A 24,297-nucleotide genomic window follows, 5' to 3' on the forward strand; every position below is an offset into this window, starting at 1 on the left:
GTGCTCAGCACTGAACTGTGAACTTGCACAGAATTTGGCCTGCAGATTTAAGAAGTTGACAAGAATTTGCAAGATACAGACTGCTTGTCTCTTGCTAGAATTCAGTAATAAATCATGAAGCAGTCTAGCAATTTAGTTACTTTGCCTTGTGCCTCCTATTCAATCTCATGTGCAATCTTAAAATTGTCATTCTGGTTTGAGCAAGACCCCTGCTGAGAGTATGTGGCTTTCACCTGGAGGATCAAATGCAAAATTCATCTCTGTCAAAATTGCTCTTCACACCTATTCTGCAGAATTTCCCAGGGCAAAAAGCAGTAGTTTCAAAAGTTTAACCTTTGTAGAACTACAGCATTAGATATTAAAATATCTGCCTCTGTAAAGGGATCTGTGACTGTGAACATGTAAACAGTTCTTTGCAATAGCTGTTTTAGGTTTTCATAATGTGAACTTTTCAGTATTTTTAAAGTTCTGGATATATTTCCATTAATATGTTGAAATACAAAGAATATGAGTATATTAAAGCCATGTGTTAGAAAACAACTTTTTTCGGGTACTTTGTGTTGAGTAGGTTCCAGATCTTTGCCAACAGTATGTATTTTTGCACTGACATGCGGAGATTTTTTTACAGCTTAAAACAGAAGATCTGCAAACTTTTATTTGCATATTGGATAATAATTACAAAAGCAAGATATTTCTTGTTCCATGTAGGCCAGTAAGTTCTTCACATGCAAAAGGAAAGCATGTGTGAGCTGCAATATATGGGAGTTCTACTCTGTTTAAAAATATAGACAAGCATTTAAATCCCATTTTAATACTTTTCCACTTGCTTTTAGATTTTTTGGTAAAAAAAAACCCGTGACAGGTCAAGGTATTTGCTCCTTCCATGACGAAAATATATTTTGTCTTTTCAAGAATTCAAAGTAGAACTGTATAAGAAAAGTGTACATGGCTGGGTTGTAGACTGGCAGTTTTGGATTTTGAACTGCATTTTTATATGAAAATTGATGTTACAGCTCCACTCCAGAAGTTGTGTTTATTAGTTAAACGTTGGTGCAAATCCTGCAGACATTACAAAACATAGGGCTAGTCTTTTGGTCAATTCAGACACCAACCCATTATGTTTTCTTACCTTTTTGAAGCACTCTGCTTAGATTTTGCTATTTAGTCATTGTTTATTTGATCTCTTGGATGGTACAAAAGTACTACCTTCATCTAATTCCCACAGAAACCAAACAGCTAATACAATATCAAGATTTAAAAATAACAAGGGTTTTATTAGTGCTTTTGAAGGCATAGTGTCTACCATGTGCAGCAGAGGTTCTGTGGAGATTACAACTGTAGGAAACAGAATTATTTATGTCATTGTTTAATTCTGCTACTGACAACTCTTGTTAATACCTTTTGCCAACAGAGGATTGCCACCCTGACTGTCACGGTAATTCATTACTGTTGCATGACTTACTGTGCGCCCTAGAACTTCTTTGTGCTGCAGCATGTTCATAATTCTGCTAGCTCTGGACATGTCTTCATTGGATTTCAACCTGGTTCATCATAACATGTGTGGACTTCTTTGCTTGGTGTTCCCATAGCAGAGGACCCATTGTTGAAAGCCAACAATTCTGCTCCTTCTGAATTAATGGCAGAACTTCGGTTCATTTAAGTATGAGACTGGGGAAGCACATTCTTTTTTGTTTCAAGTTCTTCTCTGCAAGATTGCTGTTAGTCGTATTTTCCCAACTAGACATACCCTTTCTTGTGTTAATGCAGGGGATTTTTAAATGTTGTTGTGGGGTTTTTTTGAAGCATCCCCACTATGCACCATCCAGACCAGTGTTTGATACATGACACTGTGTCCACAGCCTGAGGTAGAAATGAAAGAAATGGTTACAGTTTATTCCATGGAAATTTCATGAAGCACTGAGTATCCCTAGATGCACTTAGCATCTTTCAGCAGAATCCTCTTTACAACTGGTTGGGGATTTCTCGTGGTCTCAGATTGTTTTGGATCGCGCAGTGAGGGCTGGCAAATATGACTGCGTTTTGGTCTCCCTTCCATTAGAGGAAGCAGTGCCATTTCATCAATAGGAGCAGAGGACTTTATTATAAAATATGAGTTTTTTACTGTTATTTTAACACTGTTTTTTGTGGTAGTGTTGTGGTTGTTGAGAGCTGTCATAGGTTAACAACTTGTTCATAACTAGTCTTGGTTTCCCTTGTGTTAAAAATCTAACCCATTTTGTTACAGTAGCTGTATTAACATTCACCCTGTGCTTACATGACATGTTCTTCAGGAGTTTATTTAAAAGCTGAGAAGTTTGTGTGTTTCTGTTTAGGGACCACCAGGACCACCAGGACCCCAAGGGCTGCAAGGGTCAAAGGTGATCTTCCTTACTTTACTCATTATATCCTAAGGGTGGAGTATTTTCTGGGTTTTTTTAAATGATGTATGTGTACAGGTAGATGGAGCTTTCCAGCACAGCTGTTTAACTGTAAACCTAACAAATATGGCATGTTTCCAACTTCATATCCCAGATTCTTGAGATGTAGCTTTCCAGAATAGCTGCCTTGTTTAGTTGCCACACAGAGATGACTAACTAAGGACCAGCAAAATTAATTAGTACTGAAAGAGTGTAGAAGCATCTCACTCAGGGATTGGCACTGAGGTTGCTCCCAAGGGCTTTGCAAAACAGCCACACAACCAGACAGTGGCTCCCATGCCTCATTTCTGGCTGAGTGGGAGTGAGGTGGGCAAAACTGTGTGCCAGACCACTGGCCACCATGTGAGTGCATGTGAATGCAGCTTTTCTGTCACGGGGCACCCACCCAAATAAGTGCAGTATTGTCTAATGTCAGTAAAAATTACAGTGTGCACATGTGGGCAGGAGCCTGGCTGGAAACCCAAGCCTGCCAATTCCACCTGGCTGGTGCTTAGAAGCAGTACAGAAGGGTTAGTGAGCAGCCCACACAGAGACAATGAGTACCATATGCTGCACTCTTCTATAAAATATAAATAATAAATTTCCCTATACTCAAAGAAGAAGTGTTGAAGTTTGTGGACTCTCCCTAAATGCTTTTAAACTAGTTGAGATGTTTCTCCTATTTCTTAAATACTAGATACTGCATCTTCTTCCAGTGTCTCTATGCTATTTCAAGAGCAAATATGTGCATTTTCAATAACAATACTAGACATGTCAATTTTAGACTTTATCCAGTATTTCATATGGAAATACATCACAATACACATGTACGTTGTTTTGAGAAATTGTGAGAAACAAGGTTCATTCTGTGTGAAAATTGATAGTAGAGTATACAGTTGAGTGTGCAGAAATTGCTTTTTGCATTATCATCTGCCCAGCAATTCTGCAACATGGAGTATGTAGTAAAACAGAGAAGCTGGAGTGTGGAAGAAGTTGTGTTCCTTTTTATAGGTGAGTGTTCTCATTCAAAATCTACAATGTAAAGCAGAATTCAGCATCACAGGAGCTTGTTTCTAATGTCATTGACTCCATCCATCACCATAACTTGCTCCCTTGGAGAATGGTACCCAGGAACTGGTCATAAGACAATGTGATAAATGTGAGCTCCTTCACTGGGTGATTTATAATAGGGAAAAGCAACATGAAGTCTCTCTCTACCTTCCATAAATCGGGAGGCACGAGTCTGTATTTATTCTGGTAGCAGGCAGAGTTTCCATTGGATTGGGGTCCTTTCACTCCTTGGATTTTGTCTTCTTTTTCTTTTCTTTTTTGCACTTTGTCTGGCCTTTATACCACGGAAAGTTTGTATATAGTCATAATCAGGTGGGCTGTTTATTTAATATAGATAATAAATATATGCTTTTGACAGAATATTCTCTAGCTTTGTTGTTTTAATTATGGGAATTTCTCTGGCTCTTTCCTCTATTATCCTCTGGGATAATCCAGTTCTGTCTTATCTCTTGCAGGGTGAACCAGGATCCCCAGGAGCTCCAGGAGTTGATGGAGAGCAGGTACATTTTGTGTAAATCATATAGTGAAGAACATGTGGGCAACTATAGGCTGTTTTAAGAGATTATTTCCATGGTTCCAGGTTGTAACTTAGTTTTCATAATCTAAGTATTATGATTATAATGCTTAATAAAGATCATTATAGTGCTGCTGCATACTTCGTGGCCTAATAGTGTCTGCATTTCTGCATTCTACTAGCAAAGATATTACATGCACATGACTTTCCTTGTTAGGATCAAAGCTAGAATTCTGTTGAGGTCTCTAGTTTTTTACTTGACTTGCTGAATAAGTCCATATTTTAGGGTCCTAAGGGCTCAAAAGGAGACACAGGTGATCCTGGAATGCCTGGAGAAAAGGGAGGAATTGGACTGCCTGGCCTACCAGTGAGTATGAAAAGTTAATTAATTAATTTTAGCAAAAAGTATCTTATTTTTTTCTCTCTTCCATTATCACGAATTTCCAACAGTGCTGATAAATTACAAATGGGACAGAAAGCACTGGGGAGAAAACTCTGAGATTGTTTCACAGCAAATCTAGGAGGAGGTGTAAGATTGTCAGAACTTTTCATTCCACTTACAGTGAAACAAAATTACTGTGTCAGGAAGAAAGAGATTAGTTGGCAGGCTGACCAAAGTTATACCTCTCTTGTAATATATAGGACAACTTGGACAAGGAGAAAGGAGCTATGATTAGAATGGAAATTTTAGGTGACTTTAGTTGAGGAGAGAGAAAAAATGCATGGGATGCATTCTTCTATTTTGTGTGTATATATATGTATGTATAGATTTATATACATACACATGAAATTTCTCAGCAAAAATAGAAATAATTTCAAAATTGTATCCATAGTACAATATCATTAATGGAATGCCAGTTTAAGGATTGTCATAAATATCGTGCCACATATGATAGCTATTGATATAAAAGCATATGTTTATATTAGTTTAAAATTATTTTTAAATACTGCCAGAATTTTTTAAAGGATTTCCTTTACATGTGTGCTGTGTTATTCTTTTTTAAAAAGATAATTATTTGCCAATAAATATTATCATTTCTAGATTGGTTGCTAGTAAGATTAAAGCTGTTTATAAATGCTGTTTTGTAATGATTTTTAGGGAGCCAATGGCATGAAAGGTGAAAAAGGAGACGTTGGTTTGCCTGGTGCCCAAGGTCCTTCAGTAAGTCTTAGTGTGGCATTGCAATGAACACAGGAGTCCAGCAGTGGCTCTCCAGCTTCTGATTCTGAGCAATACTTGATATTCATGACTGATCTTTCTGAGACTAAACAGACTTCTGGTCATAGAGCTAAATGCAGTTTAAGAAATTTTAAATATATAATTCATGTTCTGCTCTGTTCTCTGACTATGAACAAGTCCTGCCCGCTTCAGTCAAAGCCTTCTGGCTCTGTAACGAATCAAAAGATAAATGGGGAAGAAAGGAAAAAAACCCAAACAAACCATAATCTCTCTCTCAACACCTTATACTCTGGGAATCTCAGATAGTCCAGTGAGAACCAGACTAGACTGACTTCAGGTGTGTGACCTAGGGTAGTGAGCTAGTTGTATGAGACCAGACATTCTCCTGATTCTTTTTTCAAAGCATTGTAAAGGCATTAAAAACAAACAAACAAACGCAAAAGCCCAAACAAACTGCTACATAATGCCTTTCTGGTGTGGGTGACTTTCATTATCAGAGCACAGTAAGAAGAGAGACCTCAGAGCAGAGGTTATGGTGACAGAAGCCATAGCTCTGAAAAGTCAAAGAGGCTGCCCTGTGCCATTACAGGACACAGGAGGCACCCCACATCTGTGACTTTCTTACTATGAGGAGAAGATTAGTTTGTTAGAAATTAATTCACTAATTCATTCATCCTGTTCTGCTTGCTTTCACTTGAAGGAAGACTTACAGTTTTCAGGAGATTTCACAGGTGGTGGAGTGTGTCTTACATTTCAAAGTGCTCCTTGTTGCTGCTACCAACAGCTGCTACAGCAGTGCGTGAGTCTGGAGACCTGAATTAGCATCCTGCTGCCACTCTGCAGGTTAGGGCAGCAACCCATTGGGAGTAGGTCCAGGAAGAGAGGGGATATTAAACTGGATATATCATCATGAAATTCTTTCCATGGATTTGTTAGGAACATGGAAAAACAGTGCAGAATATGCATGCACTAAATGCTGAGCAACCTGATTACCTATTTCAATGACCTCAGAGATTTTTTTGGTAGAAGTGAGCTAAAAGAAATAAAAGGAAAGACAAAGGGCAATTTTGAAATTACTCCAAAGCCCAGCTTGAATTTAGTATCTTTTCCAGTCGTCAGTGTTGAGGGGGAATAAAATAACACATCATCACCTTCTAGCTCTGTAGAATAAGTAGTACAAGAGAGAACTACAGAGCACATACCATAAAATATTAAAAGTTCAAGTATCCCGTCTCAGTATTGTTTGTTTTACAGGGATTTATTACTTTTCCCCTATAGTGTCTTCAAGTGTATCATAGACCCTAGGAATAAGAATCTGGAGGCAGGCACATTGCCATATGGCACAGGCAGATCTGCACTTTGGGTACCCTGTCTTTCAAATCAAAATAATTCCCATTCCTAAAGCCCTGTCTAGATGCGCTGTCAATGTTCACTGCTGCATAGCTGTTTTTGTAAGTGCTTGCCAACAAGGGTCAGCCTGACTTCTGGTATTTCTGTGGGAGTTCTGTGCAATGCATGATTTAATACCATTGTTTTTTATCTGTAGATGATAGGACCACCTGGACCACCAGGGCCACATGGTCCTCCAGGCCCCATGGTAAGCTTGGGAGGAACAGAGGGGCTAGAAATGGTCTATGCCCTCTTGCCACTTTATTGCCTGCTTACTAAAAGTGTTATCAGAATATGTAGCCATTGAAGAGAGGATCTAATGTGTAAATCTTTGTTGCATGTCCTGAAATTCTTTGGAGGTGGAGAAACAAATTGCGCATTTCTGTTATTGTTAACATGTTAGTGGTCTGGTTCCTCCTCAGAATCAGGTGTTTACTGTTGCTTTATTGACAGCTGCATTTCTTTTGAGAGTAAAGAAATACAGGGGTAATTTGTATCCCTACAAAGCAAAAAGTCCAAAAAATTGTGGTGTATTTTCCTAATGAAAAATGTTACTTTTATTTTCAGGGACCTCATGGACTGCCTGGCCCGAAGGTAAGTTAATAGCTGTCTTGAATAGATGAGCTCTTTATGCCTGTAAAGTGTCATGTTTTGCTCTTGAATGCATGGAGCTGTGTTTTGTCATACCTCATTTAATAAACATTTCTGATATTCTTAAACCTTAAAGCAGATTTTCATATTAGCAGCTTAAAAGCTTTTTAAATTGACTGGGATTGTTTCTGAGTAGTATTTCTCCTCAGCATCAGCTGAGTCCATTTTTTGTATGAATATGAGGAAAGTGGCACTAAATTATTTGCCTTCCTGTTTATGGGCAAGCTACCATTGCCCTTGGAATTACTTTGGAATACAGAAGCATGTTACAGACTTGGGAAATGAAGTCAGATAAACTTGACTTCATTTATGCTCTCTTGTATCTCCTGCTTCTTTCAGTCTCCATGGCCTTTGTTAGGTGACAGGGATTTTGCTGACCAGTTCCTTCACATGCTATGCTGGTTCATCACAAACTGATGTGTGCATTTTTGTGTTTTCCAAACTGGATTCATGATCAGACAGGTCTGCAATACAATTTGAACATCTTCCATAGCATAGATATTCTTTAGGGACTCTCCTAGCCCATCAGAACAGCTCAGGAGAGCAGAAGTGCATTTTGGCAGAGTTGGAATATTTTAATTTGTGCTTTAAGCTAAAATTCAGCATGACACTGTATTCATTAAGACCAGTGGTCTTGTCAGACATGATCATTTAAATCACTATGGGTCTCTAATCACACCTTTCTCAAAAAGTAAGGAAGAGGAGGAAAGGGTGTGGGGTTTTTTTCAGTTTTGGGGATTTATTTTGGGTTTTTAAAGCAGCAAGACAGAAAATCACGGGTTTGACCCCTTATGAGACTGTGTTACCTTGGCTCAAGAAACCTAAGTCATAAATCATTTTTTGAAATCAAGTATGTTCCATTTTAGCACCAGCCCTGCTTTACCTCAGGCTTTTGGCCTGAGACTCAGGCTTTTGTGGGATTTCTCAGGTCTGTTTCCAAAACTTCAGCCTTTCCAGTGCTACTGGTCTGAAAGTCACATCAAGTCAAATAGAATAAGAATGAAGAAATGGCTACTTAGGGTGCAAAGCAGGCAGATGATGTCTGGAGTTACTTAAAGGAGCAGACTGGGTTCTACTGAGATTTTTTTTCAAATATGAATATAATATAAGGTAACATAATACATCAAAGGGAAATCTAGCAATGAGGCCATGGGGAGCAGTCTGGATGAAATACCCATGTATTTCTGTTTCCCAAAAGAAGCAGGTGTGGTCAATACTCTCTTTGACTGAGCAGCCCTCATGCTGATGCAGTTTTTCATTATGAGAGAATGATTTATTGGCAACTCTCAGCCCAGTGTTGTCATTTTAGTGATGTTTAGTGTAATAGCCTGTGCATAATTTAATAATCACAACAAGTGCCATTTCTTACATTGTTAAAATTTCTCTGTATGAACACAGAAACTGTGGACCTCCCAAATGGCTTGGCATTGTGTAACCTGTACTGTTTCTTTTAACTTGTTACTGTTTATTATGTATGCTTAAAGGTTTAAAATATCCTTATGTAAGATTTTGCTGCAAATTCCAGTTTACTATAAGGAAAAGTATTGCTTCCTTCCAAATGTACTTTTCAGGGGATCTCACTGTAGAAACTTAAAGTTTTGAGGCTTACTTTTATGAACATTTTCTTTCAGTTTGAATTATCTGCATAGGGTGGTTTATGGGATTTGAAGAATTTCCAAAACCCCCTGAAACTCATGCTTAATTCAAACCATCTAACTGTAGTGATAATTATTAGGAAAATATTAAAAAGTCTGTTACCCATAAGTTTCCTGTAGTTTTTTTTACACAGAATTTAAATCTCGAGCAGACACCTCCCAGGTACTTTTGCCCACCATTAAATCAGTATGTAAATTGCCAGTAAGCTGAGAAGGTTGAATTTGTTTCAAACTGGAATTTGCAGCTACTTCTGAGACTGGCTTCTTCTATCCCAGCTTAAACACCCATTATAGCACCAAAAATTTGGCATTTATACTTTTACGTTTAGGGTGAACCAGGGTTAAATGGTCTTAAAGGATTGAAGGGTGAACCAGGTCAAAAGGGTGACAGAGGGCCCCTTGGTCTTCCAGTAAGTAAAAAAAAACCCAACTATTCAATTTCAGTGCAAATCACAAACATCTCTTTCTTCTCCTCATGAACAACTCTGATTTACTCAATAGCATACACAGAATATACCATGTTGGAGCAGAGCATCAGTCTTGTTTTGTTTTGTCCCAAATCTGTGCTATCATCCCAAGTAATGTCCTGTAAAACCCAGTGCTGTCAGGTTTTTTTTTTTTGTTGCTGTTGTTGTTGTTGTGTGTCAGTTGAGAGTGTTCAGTGTCACAAGGATGTCATCACCCCCATTGCATTAGTCATGCTGTTGTTATTCAAGTGTTCTATGGTGTTTCCATTAAAAAGGAGTCTTCCCTTTCCCCCATTTCCTCAGTTATTCTTCCTCTTATTGCACTTCTGCAGTTCAAATTGAGAGTCTAATTGACGAAAACTAAAAACTGATTTAGGGAATTTAGTTGCATTTTTTTAGGTTTTTTTTTTCCCCCCTGGATTCTTATTTTTGCCTTGTTCTTTAGAAATTTGCCATTCTGAGTGTTTGGCATGAATTTTGTCTTACAAGTGAAGAACCTTAAAAATATGGAGACATCAGAGTTCTTAAAATTTAGGTTGATAAAGTAGAAAATACTTTATGTGTTTGAAAGCATGCTGAAAAGGCAGCTTTATTTTTTTCTCAGAAAAAGAGTTAATTTTTCCTGTTTGCTGTTGTTATTGTATGAGGATTGCTCCCAGAGATGACATTGTTAACAGTAAAATGGGGAAAAAAGACTTAGCTGACACAAAGGAGCACAAACCTCTCTGATTAATATTTTCAAGAATTATGTGCAGGACCTATGGACAAGGTCAGCATCACTGAGAATTTTGATTTTAATTTATTTTGACAAAAATAAAACTCATTTTCACATTGACAGTTACATCTCTGTAAAGAGTGAGCTTTGGAGGCCTGAGCATATGTTCTGGAGATGGCTTTAAGGTAGAAGAGACTTCAGAACAAAAATTGCTACTACGTTTTTCAAATTTACACAGATCTTGTCTTGCTCCTGCTTGCTACTTCTAAATGTCATTTTCAGGAGTGAAGTCCTAGAGCTTGACGTTCCGAAAACCGTCTCGTTTTATTGAATTGGCTGGAGATTTGGGGTTTGTTTGAGGGTCGGTTTGGTTGGCATTTTGAGGAGGGAGGTGTTCCCCGGCCGATTCCCGTTGTCCCGCGTGGCACTGTGCCCCGTGTCCCGTGTCCCCGGCCGCTGCTCTGTTGTTATTCGCACGGAGCCCACGAGGGGTCCCCCCGGCCCCAGGGATGCTCAGGCACCTCGCTCACCGCAGCCCGTGCCTGGGAGCGTAGCGGGAAAACAGGAAATGTGATTGTCTCTCGGGCCCTTGGAAATGAATGAGCCCATTGTGGTCAGGATCCAGACTTTGTTGGCTGCATAATGCAGTATTCTTGCACTTAAATATTTCCTATCGCAGTTAACACACATTTTTCTTCCTTTGTGTATACTATTCAGTATTGTCGCTATTTACAAATCAGAAAGCATGCGGGTAAATGACAAAGTAAATATTTGTGTGTTCAGGCTCAAAAACACCCTAACATCTGGTGTTTGTAGCGCTCCTACAGCCTGACAATATTCTGCTCTAATATGCTTCATGTGAGGGCAGGGGTGGGTCGGTGATGTTACACTGAAGTGAGAGCAGAGTCAGGCTCTTGGTGTTTCATGTGAATTTTTAACTAACATGCTGTAGTAATGTGGTACCCACTCCAGAACCCTGTCACAGCGTGTACTGTACGTTTGAATTGTGTTTATTCATCAGCACCACTTACTAATCTCACCTTCTTGTCATTCGTGTCGTGCCCATCATCCATGCTTCCACCTCACCACACAGGGAGCATCTGGCTTAGACGGGAAGCCAGGAGCCCGGGTGAGTCCCTTGTCTTTGTGTCCCCCTTTGTGACCCAGTCCCTGTGCTTCCCAGGGCTCTGCCAGCCAAGCTCCTCTCTGCACACAGGAAGGAAGGCCCAATGCTGCAGGCATTTTCCATGCTGCTGAGGAGGGGGCTTCAAGCAGGTTCTTAGGGCAATGTGTGTGGGAAAGAAAATGTAATTCTCTGTAGAAGGAGCTCTGAACCTTAAAAAGGCAGGTTAGCTTTGATTTTTGGTTGGACAACTGCCTTCGTTGGGTTGCTGGGCTTCCTGAGTAAGGTTAGAGATTTAGCTTGCAGGAGAACAGAGCTGTTCAGTGCTAATATGGAATCAGTGAAGAAGATGCAGATGTGCCAGGGTTCATCTACACACGTTGCTATGTTACACATCAGAGATGTTAAATCTTTTGCTTTCTTGAATGATAAAGAAATCTATGCAGTGAAAGAGTTATATCTTGGAAGTAAGATTCTCACTGATCCCTGCAATAGCTAAGTCCATCTTACAGGTAGACATTTCAATTTAAAGAAAAATCGATTTTAAAAATAAAACAATAATTAAAATCTTTTTTTTGACCCTTCCATCTTCTTCCAATCAGTTGAAGATCTTTCTAGTTCTGATTGCTTCCATGGATGTAGTAACGCCAGTAGAACGCTCTGCCTTGGAACAGGAGAGGTTATAGGTGGAGTTTTGAAAGCCAAATAGGTTGCATCACAATTAAATCCAAATTTTCAACCAGTGAAGACTGATTCCATGTTAGTTCTTGTGTACAAGCCAGTTATTAAAACAAAAGAGTTGTAAGAACAAGACCTCTCTCTTACCATCCTTGTTCCTTTTTGTAGGGCATAGATGGCCCAGTTGGTCCCCATGGCCCTGCAGGTCCCAAAGGAGAGAGAGTAAGTATATCTTCCATGTGCTCCTCCCTGCAAAGTGACTGCCTCAGTGGAAAAATGTCACATGGGGACACATAGTGTGCCTAGATGTTACAGAACAGAACAGTATCTCACCTGTAGAGGAGCAGCCCAGAACTGGATATGTGCTCTACTCACACACACATTTATCTGTTTGAGATTGACATTGTAACTCATTAACTACAGGGGAGTTTGTATTTTGAAATGACTAATCAGTAAGAAATTGGCTGGACTTTCTAGTTCACAGTGTCACAAACAGAACATGATTTTCATTGGCTTCATTATGTTGTGCAAATTGAGAACAAGCTGGTACAAAAGGAGATAGTGTGATCTGATTATATAAGAATGCAATGACAAAAAAAAAAAAGGAGTATTTCTCTCCTCTATTCACTTATATGTTTTTATCTGGGAAAAATATCTCCAGCCTCTGTAAAATTTAAGCTTTTCTTTTTTTTTTTTTTAAGCTTAGAAGATAGGAGCCCTGCTATTTAATTTTGAAATATTCACAGTAAATTTTCTCCAGTGGAAATAGGATAAGAACTCTAATCTTTAACTATAATCCTGTCACCATTAACAATACAACCATCAATTTTTACAACAAACCAGAAGATGATATCCTAAAACCTCTGAGGAGTTACCAGTCCACAACTTTGTCTCTTTGACTTCCTCAAACAAAACAACAAAACAAACAGCTTTAACAAAACACTGTGCTAAATCAGCTTCAGACTAGCTGTAAAAGGGACACAGCCATGTGGCAGAGGTCCAGTTAGCTTCATCTGAGAAAGGTAAGATTCATTTTTACAGAGCAGTGTATTGAGGGATAGATACAAAACATGCAGCACAGTCCAAATTAAACTGTACAGTGGGCTGCAGTTACCTCTTAAGGCTAGTTAAGTGCCTGAAGAACTTGAGTATTTTTTGTTTTTCTAGGGGATTACTGATTCAATTAATTTTTTTTCCTTCAATTAGGACAATATATATCTTCTCTCAACTCTGTGCAAAGATAGTTGAATATCCTCTAAACTTAAGTAAAAAATTTAGATGAGATACACATGTAGAAGTATACAATGTACTACAAGTTGAAATGTCTTTGACAATTAAATATAATATAAAATATTCTTTTTGTCTGTGGAAGACAGCTACTAATGTTTTTTTCTTGTGAGGGTATTCAAGGTCATAAGAAGTCATACAGCTGGATCTGGAATAAGCCCCACTGTAGCTGTTGAGAGGCAGTAGCTGAAAAGGGGATAGGAATTGTGATGTAAAACAGTAATTGCATAAGCACAGAGGGAGAACTTCACAAAAATAGAGAGACCAAGGTGTGCAGAAAATTCCTACACACCCACCATTTTCTGTGGAGCTAAATGAATGGGAGGAAGTTCACAAGACAGATGGAAGGGTTTTTCCCAAGCAGGCAACCAGGAGGATTGTTGCTGTAATTGTTAATTTAATTATTCAATACCATTTGGGAGGAGTGGTTTGGAGCACAGTTATGTAACAGGTGCACAGTGTTGATATATGTCTCATTATTTAAATAACAAATCATGTATTTTTAATGCTGTTTTACAACTTGCATTCGCAACTGTTGAACTTGTTTATGTGAAAGCAGGAGGGAAATGTTTTAGTCTGCAGATTTCAGACTTTACTTTTTAATTAAAAACAGTGTGTAGGGCCAGTGTTCACTGTCACTAGATAGGGCCCTATTTTGTCTGTATTGATAAGAAAAATCTTGGGCCAGTATAAATCTGGGAGGGCATTGGAGCTGTTTAACAGAATAATCATGAATTCATTGTTGCACAGGCTGCATTTGAGGTGATGCTCAATTACTACTCTGAGGTAGAGCAAACTGTTGTGCAAATTAGGGTGGGTTGTTGATTTTCAATTAACTATTAAAACAGAAAATGTCAGATCATTTTTATACAAAGTCTATTTAGACGGTGACAAGGTAGAATAAGAAAATCATGACACTATAATGTGGTTTTATGCGGTTTTTAGTAGAATTAATAATAATTCTAATTATTAATAATTAGAATATTAATAATATTCACATTCTAATAATATTAATAATAATTATAATACTAATAATAATTAGAATTATTATTAATAACAATAAATAATGTGAAATACCATTTATGAAGACAGTGTCTATTAATTCTTACTAATTTTCAGCTATTGGAATTACATTTTACCAAGTGCTTAGAGAGATTTTACTGAGACCATCTTTATTAAATGGAGGAGTGGGTCATAATAGGCCTCTGAATCTAACTGTGTACCTATTATTTTCACTTATATACTGTCTTGAGTGAAAGTAGAGAACACTGGAAAACAGACATCTTCAGCTAATACTGATGAAAGGGGACATGTAAGCCTGAAGGGTGATGACAGGCATGATGTATATCCAGCTTCTTGACCAGCTAAAGGAATCTGAGAGCTGGAAATAAACATTTTCTTTTTTTTTTTTTTTCATTGGTGACAAAGGCCTGGTTTTGAACTTGATTTTAGCTTTTAGATGTGTAGCCTGTGCAGCACTGGCATCATTACACACAGTTAGTACTAGTAGCTAAAGTGCATTCTCTTTAATTTGGTTAAAATATTTCTCACCATAACAATGTTATGAAATCTCCCTGTCTATCCTAATTGAGACACAGATTATTCAGCTTTATTCATTCAAATTGTAACTCATATTTGTCCATGATTCAGGAAACTGAAGTGAAATAGGCAAAAACATACATTATGGTTTCTATTCTTTGGACACTGATGGATTGTCTCACAAATAAATTTAAAACAAAATCTTGAAGGTTGCTAATATCTGCTGCCCTGAAGGAAATTGTGATGGTTGAGGGCAGTATACTCATGACAGTCCATTAATCTCATATAATCCATGAACATTCAGGACCTCATCTGATATTCCAAACATGTTTCAGCATGTGCTTTGTATTGGGCACAAAAAATTCTGAGATACAGTTCTCCAAATATATTCTTACATAACAGATGTGATTATTTCCTAGACTGATACATTCAGTATTTTTATGTCTGCCATATGTTTAGCAATGTTATAAGCCTATCTTGAGAAGACTTTGTACAGTCATCTTGCTGTTGAAGATTAAAAAAAAAAAAAAAGATGCTTAACTGGTCTTGACATATTTCAAGTCCTGATCAAAGATTTCTGTAGCTCTTACCTACATAGGTCAGCACATTAGTATCTTCTTAGCAGAAAGACTTAAAGCTGCAAGGGATTTATTGTTTTGAAAATCAGATGTTAGTTCCCAATACCTCCTATTGTCCTGCCAAGGCATCCAGACCAAAAGCTGCTCAGAAATTAGCAGGGGAGTAGCAGAATCCAGAAAAAAAAGACCCAACATTGCACATCTCATTACCTCTAGACTAAAGCAAGTGCCCACCTAAGTAAAAATATAAAGTATTTAAAACAGATCAAATGTCAGTTACTCTGACAAACTCCTTATTGCTGGGATTATTCAACCACAGGTTAAGGTCCCATTGGTGCTGGTGCCTGCCTTTTTGTATAATTCAGTCAATGAAATTTAGACATAGCAGCCCATTTTCAGAGCTGTGCCAAGTGCTTGGCTGTGCCAGTAATCACCACTATTAATTAGGTACACATCTACATCTCTGTCTTGTGCTTTTAATGATAGAGTCATTAATGAAGTAATAGTAAGTAGTAAATAACCCAGAGGGTGCTGTACAGAGAATTGTCTCATGAGCATAAGTGCAGCAAATGCCAGGATGAAACACAGTCCCTGTGCACACCAAGAGCCTTGCAGGAAGCCCTGTGTTAGGGTGTGCTCACCAAAGGGGGTGACAAAGGGATCCAAGTCTCCCTGCATGACAAATCCAGAGTAGGAGCTTTGAAAACTAGAGGTGGTCAGGATTTTCTTCTTCCATTTCAACATCAACATTTCGAGCCGTTTAGTTCTCTCCAGAGAGAAATGCTTTTCTGTTGGATTTCATTCAGAAGAAAGAACAGTCTGAAATAAGACTGCTTTCCTCACCTTCTTCCCAGCCCTGACTCCCTACCAAGCTCACAGGGACCTGTGCTTGCAGTTATACAGGCTAGTCCTGGCTGGTTTGGGAAGCTTAACTTCATATCAATCTTGATAAAGAAAAATTAGAGAGCAAAGGTGATTATTACTGTCAGCCTGAAATTCATCGCCTTGAAATTCCATTCCGTTTGGAAAAGTTTACCCTGTATTAAGCTTGCAAAATGACTTTGGCAGCACCCCTCTGGAAACTGGTAATTTTTCCATGGATTTTAGTGCAGAATGAGATCAGACTTCTGGAGAAATCTCTGACTTGTTTGTCTTGCATATCATTACAGTTGTTTTGATTTTAATAAACCAGGGTATTTACATCACTTATCTAGAATCCAGTAGAGGATTTAGCAACACAGCACAGTGCATAGGATAATCTTCACAATGTCACTGTTAATAGCATTGCCTACTTAAATCAAGCTTTGACTGACACATTATTTTTGCCTGTCGCTCTGTTGCATCTCAGCTGCTGTGTGTATATACAGCTTGATGCTGTATATCCTCAGTTTTCATTACAACTTTGGATTTTTACTGGGAGCAACATTAAGCTGTCAGAAGCTTAAACTTGACACTGGTGCGTGTTCAGTTGAAGCATATTTTCAGCTACTAATGTATTTAGAAATGAATGTGATATCATATGCCTAAAAAGTCATTCTTCCTAGAAAGAATGGCAATACACACCTTCTCTTTCTCCCTTAAACATTTAATGAAAATAAATGAGCTTGAATATTTTTCACTTAAAATACTTAGGAATGCATAAACTTTAACCTAAAGCACTTGGCAGAGATAATTTCTAAGATAGCCAATGTTTTTGTTTGCTTGTTCTGTAATCTTTTCTTAGGGTGAGAAGGGAGCTGTAGGTGACCCTGGACCCAGAGGACCATATGGCTTGCCTGTAAGTTGCACAGAGTTTGTACACACTGCACTTTTTCATCCCTCCCTGATTAAACTTTGTGTGCTTTATGGCTGATTTTCACCTAGCAGTAGAATTAGTTGGAAAAGGCAGAGATTGATAATAAACCCTGACAATGCAAGGTCAGTGTTCTGTGTCACACTCTTGGGTTTCTACCCATGCACATAAAAAACCAGACCTGACATGAACCAGCAAGAGAGAGGAGATGCAGAATGCAGGTGCTCCTGGTTCAGCAGCCTTTGGCCATCAGCTGCCTGGGGACAATGTTAGAGTGCCAGGAGTCCAGGAACTGTGGAAAGCTGAGAATTTCTTCATGTCATTTTGCTGCTTGGATTTCCATTCTGCAAGGTTTCTTCGCCATTATGTTTTTGTTTTGTTTGTTGCTTCAGAGACCCGTTTTGTTTTCATTTCTGTGCCATCTACTCAGAAGTTATGTGAGAATTTCATTGTTGCTCACTCATAGGTGAAATTATTTGTTTTAAATCAATAATTTTAATTATGTTATCCATTTCTAAAATATGAGGGAGAACTTCCCTTGGCCTGACAACAATATCCCCAATAAAATCAGTTGACTTTCCCTGTTTACACTGCTAATGACTGGGTCAGGTGTGTACATATACACAAGTCTGTTCCGTACTTTGACGCAAGGAAAGTCATGTAAATGTGCTTGGCCAGGCACAACCAGCCTTTCCAGGAGACTTTTAGTGTCTCCATACCCTCTCCAGTCTAATTCGTTTGATTAATTAATTTAAGCTGGAATACAGACCTGTGGTTTAATTGGATCCATTTAATTGGATCAGGAGTCAGTGGCTGGGGACAGTTTTCAGGCTCCATGGAGTGTTAAATTAGCTTGCCACGCATTTTTATGTGAGGGTCACCTTTATGAGTTAATTTTTTTTAAAAAATCCTATTTCTGTTTCCCATTCCTATGAACTAAAAATAAAATTTTATAGGTTTTTAGCTGGTTTTGTATTTTTTGCTTGCTCTTGGAATCTGCCTGCAAACAAAATTTTACAGTCAAGCAAAATTTTGCAGCCAGGTTATCAGTTCCTGGAAATGTTAAGCATGGGCAGCAGTGTCCTTGTCTGAGGGAAGCTAATGCAGTTCCTGTGGTTCTTTGGCAGGGCAAAGACGGCGAGCCTGGCCTCGATGTAAGTAATGTGTGTGACCAGGGCACCCTCAGGGGTTGGTAAGAGTCTGCCAAGAATCCCTTGTGGAGCACAACACCTTTGCTGCCCTTTAGCGTGCATGCAGGACCTGCAGAGGGTGTGCTGAGTGCTGTGTTTGCTCTTTCTCTGCGCTAAAGAGGACAAAGATTGTGCAATGTACAGCCCTTATCGACAGACACCCCCAGATAGTGGTGCTCAGCAATACCAGTACTTGGTCCTTTCGATGTCAGTAGGCTGAAAAAATGCTTACTAAGAAAATATTCAGATGACTCATTTGTAGAAGAACAGGGCTCACTTAGCACTTGGTTAACTAAATTTATTCTAATTAAAGAGAATAATTTCATAGCCTGTAAGGGATATGTTTCAAAACATAGGCTCTTTCCTTTGCATGCTAAAAAGACTTAGTGAAAGTCCTCTTCTGTAGTCCTACACTGAAATCCCTAAGGTGGAGGAGTCTTTTTAAGAATGCACATGAGCTGTGTAGCATGGATGATTGCTAGTTTGGATGCAGCATGGATGATTGCTAGTTTGAGTGGTATGATTTCTTTCTGTAGCTGCCAAAATGTCTTTACCAACCTCTGTGGCTTACTTGTTTCACATGCTCTTGTGTCCGTGCATGTGTCCATACATAATATATGTACAGAGCATGTAGTGAAATCATCTTTTTAGGTTTTCCAGGAGTATTTGAGAACCTAATCTGCATGTTAATAAAAGTCAACCTATCTTTGTCCACTTTGTTTTTATAGGGTTTCCCTGGTCCTCGAGGAGAAAAGGGTGATATAGGAGAAAAGGGAGAAAAGGTGACCATAGTGTTGATAACTGTTGCTTGATTCCTCAGCTAATCACTTCTGCTGCCTTTGCACTATAAATTGTCTCATTAAAACTTACCTTTGTTTTTACTGTGTGCCAAAAGGCAAGTCACAGATACACACTAGAGCAAAATCATGAAAAACCACAAAAAGTGTGTATAGGACTAGAAATACCAACGTGTCCCAAAGCACAGCCTTTATTTTTTTTAGGCTTGTTTTCTCCAATCCATCCCGCACTTGTTGAAAGTCCTGAAATATTTAATGCAGACACTAGTTGTTGTGGTAGTGATTTTATACTGAAGAGCTCAGCTCTGTTCCCTGGCAGTATTTGCACACTAATGATTGATCCTGGTGTAGCATGCCTGTACATGCTACCTGTTCCACACCAAATGTCTAAGACAAGAACTGTCTGAATTTTTATTTTTGATAATGTTTTATTTGCAGTTAAGGACTTTGTGATACTTGTGGATTTAAATTGAATCATATATTCTACCATTCTGGTAAACCAACTAGACAGTGAAGTTAACAGAAACAGCTGACTTCTTTTTAAGTGTCCAGATACAGTGACTTGGAAATCTGTTTAGTAAAAAGCAATGCAGGATTTAATGTATGTGTAGAGAAACTTCATGAGCAAATCTCTTCCATTTCTATCCAGCAAAAGCCCAGCTGCTAAAATTGCTGAATTAGAACTCACACCAAGCCACTTAATGTAAAAGTCCATACATGCAACAGATGATTTTTCTTGCTCAGACCAATGTTCTTGTCAAGCTGACATATGCAGGGTTAGGCTGGATTAATTTCTCATTATGGTGTCCTAAACAAGAAGCAGGGCTAAAAAGTCACCATGAGTGTTAGAGTTCATCTCCATTTCTTAATCTGGTTAGACAAAACACTTCCCAAGAATGCATTGAAAAGGGTATGATGAAATTCATCCTTCCCTTTGTCCCTTGCTATGTTGCTTTCTTTTGAGCTCAGAGATCACTGATATGGTACTGATTTTGCAGAACAGCAGTTGTTTAAGCAGGTGCTCCATGAATGTTATAAAGGCAGTGTTTGACCTGGCAGAGTAATCACAATGAATGGTGAGCCCTTGCTTGCTGCCAGAGTACAGGTCTGTCTGCCACCAGTGAACAGCTTTTCTCCTGGAGAGCAGCTGTCAGTCTAAAGGTGCAACTGATAACAGACAGCTCAGAGAGGTGATGGTCAAAATGCTCTTTGTGCTAAGTGGGAGTTACAGCTGGTGCCAAATTGAGTGAGCTTAACAGTGTGTTCTCACCCTGGGATACATTCAAAGAGTTGTGTCCAGAAGATAAAAATAAGTAATTATGCCTCTCTAATCAGTTCCAGTGAGGTTGCTTGAATACTGCAGATAGTCTTTTGAGCCTCACAGTTCAAGAAAAAATTGGAGAGTGAGAAGGTTACCAAGCTGGCAGGGGTCTGGGGCAAACACAACTGGTGGCAGAGGCTGGAGGAGGGGGACTGGCTTAGCCAAACTACTCAAAAGGGGAGATAAAAAATGATAGAGCAAAACTCTTCTGGGTAATTGCAAATGGGGAAACACAGGACCACAAGGTGCTCCTGAGAGGTTCTGAGCAATTGTTCACAAGGAGGACAGCACAGCACTGGGACAGGGAGTCCAGAGAGGGGGCTGGACCCCTGCCCAAGGAGCACTGCAGACCCTGGGCTGGTCTGAGCTGACCTAGGGTCAGGAATCATCCTGATCACAATGGGGATCTTAGGCAACCTCCAGAACTCCCTTTCAGCCAAACTTTGAGTCTGTGTTTCCATGTACAGCTAGAGCAGATAGACAGCCACCAGAGCTCCAGAAGATTCCTGGAAGAAAAGATGGAAAGCTGGTAAATTGTTTGCTTATACAAATATAATGTGAAAATGAAACAGATGAGGTTCAGTACTCAGGATGTAAGAATGTTTTAATGTTCCAGAGTCCAGTGTGCTACTTTTGGATATTAGACTTGATTCCCAGGGACTGACTAGATAAGTCAAACATGGGACTTCCAGCTGCAAGGGAGTGAGGGAATTTTATGTGGGAATGGTGTGTGGCACAGCTACACCCTTTTTGGAGTTCAGTTGTGATTTAGGCTGCCTGTGGAGACTTGTTCTCTTGGACTGCAAAACATATCTCCTAAGAACTCTGATCCTCCATCCCCTTAAAAATTCATGAAAAGGCAAACCCTGTCTCCTGAGGAAAATGCATGGGATAAAGTAGTTAGCAAGTCTGTTACATGTTTAAAAAACATGCTTTTGTGTGGACTTTCAGAAAGAGGATTGAAAGGAAGTATGTAGGGCAGAAATGGAGATGGAATACCTGCCTTAAAAATTCCCAGAGTTTTTAAGGAAACCTAGGAGGCAAAGGAAGGCCTTTCCCAGTGAAAAGTCAGGGAAGATATAGCTGAGACCTCTGTGGAAGACACTTCCATTGCACAGTTTAAACTAATTTTTCCCAGAAATTAGGGAATATTTATATCATGTAAGCAAACATTTCATCAAAATTACTTGAGCTGCATCAATAGTTTCTTTTTCAAGTAGAAAGTGACTCTCAAAAGATGCAAAGTAGAGCAATAAATCCAAGTTCTCATTATAACAAGTCTTCTGTGTTCTACATAAGGTTTTCCTTATGTAAATTACTAATTATCTATGGCCAAATTGGTGTCACAGCACCCATTTCAACAGATAAGCCATTTTTGTAATAACAAATAAACAATTTGACAATCTAGCTTATGAGTTCTTGGTTTTTAAATATTTATTAATATTTAAAGAAATATTTTTTCTACAATATTGGCTATTGGTCTGACATGACACAAATTGAGATTAGTGAGTTTCTAGTTAAGAAACTTAAATTGCACTGCAAAAATACATATCGTTATGAACATTCTAAAGAGAACCAGTGACACTTTTTTCATAGACATGCAGGGAATAAATCTTTACTTCTTAAGTTTGCTGATCCGTATTTTAGCCCATCAGTAGTTCTGCTACTGTGAAAACAAGTCAGTGTCTGCATTATGTCTTCTTAACATGGCTGTAAAAATATTTTTTAAAGTGTTCTAGCTGTAATTACTCATATAAAATTATAGTCCAGGAGCACTCATCCCAAAAAAGGTTTGTATTTTCAAGTTGTATGAATAGAAAAAAAAAATTCTTTCAGAAACTAATAAGCTTTAACCAAAGTTAGAGATTGTGTTGTGGGGAAGGGAGGAAAGTGGCCCCTGGTCCCAGATGCACAGTTGTGACTGTGTTATGTATTTGACAGAGGAGTATGGTGTGTCTGAACAGGGGATGAAAAGGCATTATCCTTTTCCCCTGCACTCTGCATTGATGAAAATCTGTGCGTATGAGGATTGCAGATTGTTCCAACCATAATGGTGTTGCAGAAGTGCCACAATTTTTTATTTCTCTAGGCACTGAGGAAGGACAGAAAGGAATTTTTTTTTATCCTCATCACATGTAGAATCCCCATAACTCCTGTGTGTTTCTATAGTTCAGGATAAGGAGTAAAGATCAAAGATTAAAAAGAAGGTACTCAGTCGATGGAAAAAATAGTAAAGTACCCAGGAAATTCAGAATTTTTCTATACAGGTAACTGTTGCATTGTTTTGAGTAAGATCATAGATCTGCCTGCAAAACTGGAAGTTGAAAATAGTTACCTGCTGGCTTGTAAAACAAAAAGTTAAAAAAACAAAAAATCAAAAAAAATTTAAGCATAGTCAGAAACCAAACTGTACTGTTCATTCTCAGAATCCTTTTTTGGAGTATGTCCATACTTTGTGCTTGCATACACTCATTGCAAATATATTGGTCCTACATTGAGCACAAATAGCACAGAATTTGACCCTAAGCTGTTGGGTTTCTCTGCTACATTGTCATCTTTGTAGGTTTAATATGGAAATGTAGCCAATTTATTGTTCTTGTCTTGTGAGGATTTTTTTACATCACAGTCTTATCATTTGGTAAGGACTGGCAATGTTTCAGTTGCTGTTATTCCAAATATTATCCTGTGACTTTTTGGCACACAGAAAAAATAGACAAGTAACTTTGCTTCTATCGTGACATGAATGCAGTATGTTTTGTCAATGGAACATTTTGTTTTATTTGAATGTGTCAAGTATGCTGTTATATGAAATAATGAATGTGCTTTCCATCCTTTTTAAAATATTATTTATATAAAGTTTTTTTAAGTGTAAAATTATATTTCTCTCTTGTTAGTGGATTAAGCCTTTCTGTACTGGTGTGGAACAAGTTAAATGTCTATTTAATATGCTTCACCAAAATCCGTCTGTCTTTCCAAAGGGGCATTCCTTCTTTCTCCTTCTACCCTCATTCCTTACAATTCCTCTGTCTTTTTTACCCTTTTCCTCACAAATTAAATCCTCCCAATAGCCACAACCTCACTTGCTGGTTCTCCAATGTTATACTAATTTTCCTATGACTATTTTCCCACTTCTTTGTGATATCCTGATTTACTCATCCTTCCTATCCCATTTTTTACAATCCTAGTCCAATTTGTTATTTTTTTAAGTGATGCCTTTTTGATTTTTGTGAAATTGAGAGCAACCTGAAACTCATTTACCATTGTGATCAACTGGTGTGAAATCAATTATAAAATGAACTCTCTAAACCTCTTACACTGCTTGAAGGTGAGGTCATCTTTGCAGGTAGGTTTTTTGAGGGGAATCAACTAATTGCCCTGAGAATGAAAGCATTGGAAGTTTCACATTTAAAAAGAAAACTCAGTGTGAAAGGATTGAATTTTTGTAAAACAAATAGATGAATCATTGCCTGCAGCAGACAGAATGTTTGAATGTTGAAATGCTTAAATAAATACTCTAATTACCCCTTCTGGTTACTTTATGATACCAAGACAATATGAAATTGTTGGAAGTGTCATAGCACCTCTCCATCAAGCAGTTGGAGTGTTTTGATTCCTGTAACAGGGTTTGAAATGGTGGTGTTGTATTTGGAGTGACAGCAGTGCACCCTCAGCTATGTCCATGGGTTTCTATGGACACCACAGAGAACAGGATTTGTTCCAAACTCTTACCAGAGTGCAGAGGGTCAGTTAGTAAAGGATGCTCCTGGCCAGGTTCACCCTTGATGTGACACTCTGGAAGCTGATGGAATTGAGTCAGTCATCCCTGTGAAGCATCTGTGCCACAGGTCTTTTACCAAAACATTCTGCTGATGGATTCTGCTCTCCCAAACTTACTTCTGACTAGTGGCAAATCCTCTGGGAAGCTGACAAGTT

General features: G+C 38.5%; 1 protein-coding gene across 1 annotated transcript in view; it reads left to right on the forward strand.

Moving 5' to 3' along the window:
- COL25A1 (collagen type XXV alpha 1 chain) overlaps nt 1-24,297 on the forward strand; it is a 298,979-nt gene that overhangs the window by 264,756 nt on the left and 9,926 nt on the right. Inside the window, exons 24-34 of the mRNA XM_036381685.2 lie at nt 1,412-1,435; nt 2,334-2,378; nt 3,944-3,988; nt 4,289-4,369; nt 5,102-5,164; nt 6,729-6,779; nt 7,139-7,165; nt 12,029-12,082; nt 16,988-17,041; nt 18,184-18,210; nt 18,975-19,028. Of these exons, the coding sequence (XP_036237578.1) occupies nt 1,412-1,435; nt 2,334-2,378; nt 3,944-3,988; nt 4,289-4,369; nt 5,102-5,164; nt 6,729-6,779; nt 7,139-7,165; nt 12,029-12,082; nt 16,988-17,041; nt 18,184-18,210; nt 18,975-19,028 (525 nt within the window). The remainder of the gene's footprint in view (nt 1-1,411; nt 1,436-2,333; nt 2,379-3,943; nt 3,989-4,288; nt 4,370-5,101; nt 5,165-6,728; nt 6,780-7,138; nt 7,166-12,028; nt 12,083-16,987; nt 17,042-18,183; nt 18,211-18,974; nt 19,029-24,297) is intronic.

Source organism: Molothrus ater, chromosome 4 (assembly GCF_012460135.2).
Source record: "Molothrus ater isolate BHLD 08-10-18 breed brown headed cowbird chromosome 4, BPBGC_Mater_1.1, whole genome shotgun sequence".
NCBI classification, from domain to species: Eukaryota; Metazoa; Chordata; class Aves; order Passeriformes; family Icteridae; genus Molothrus; species Molothrus ater.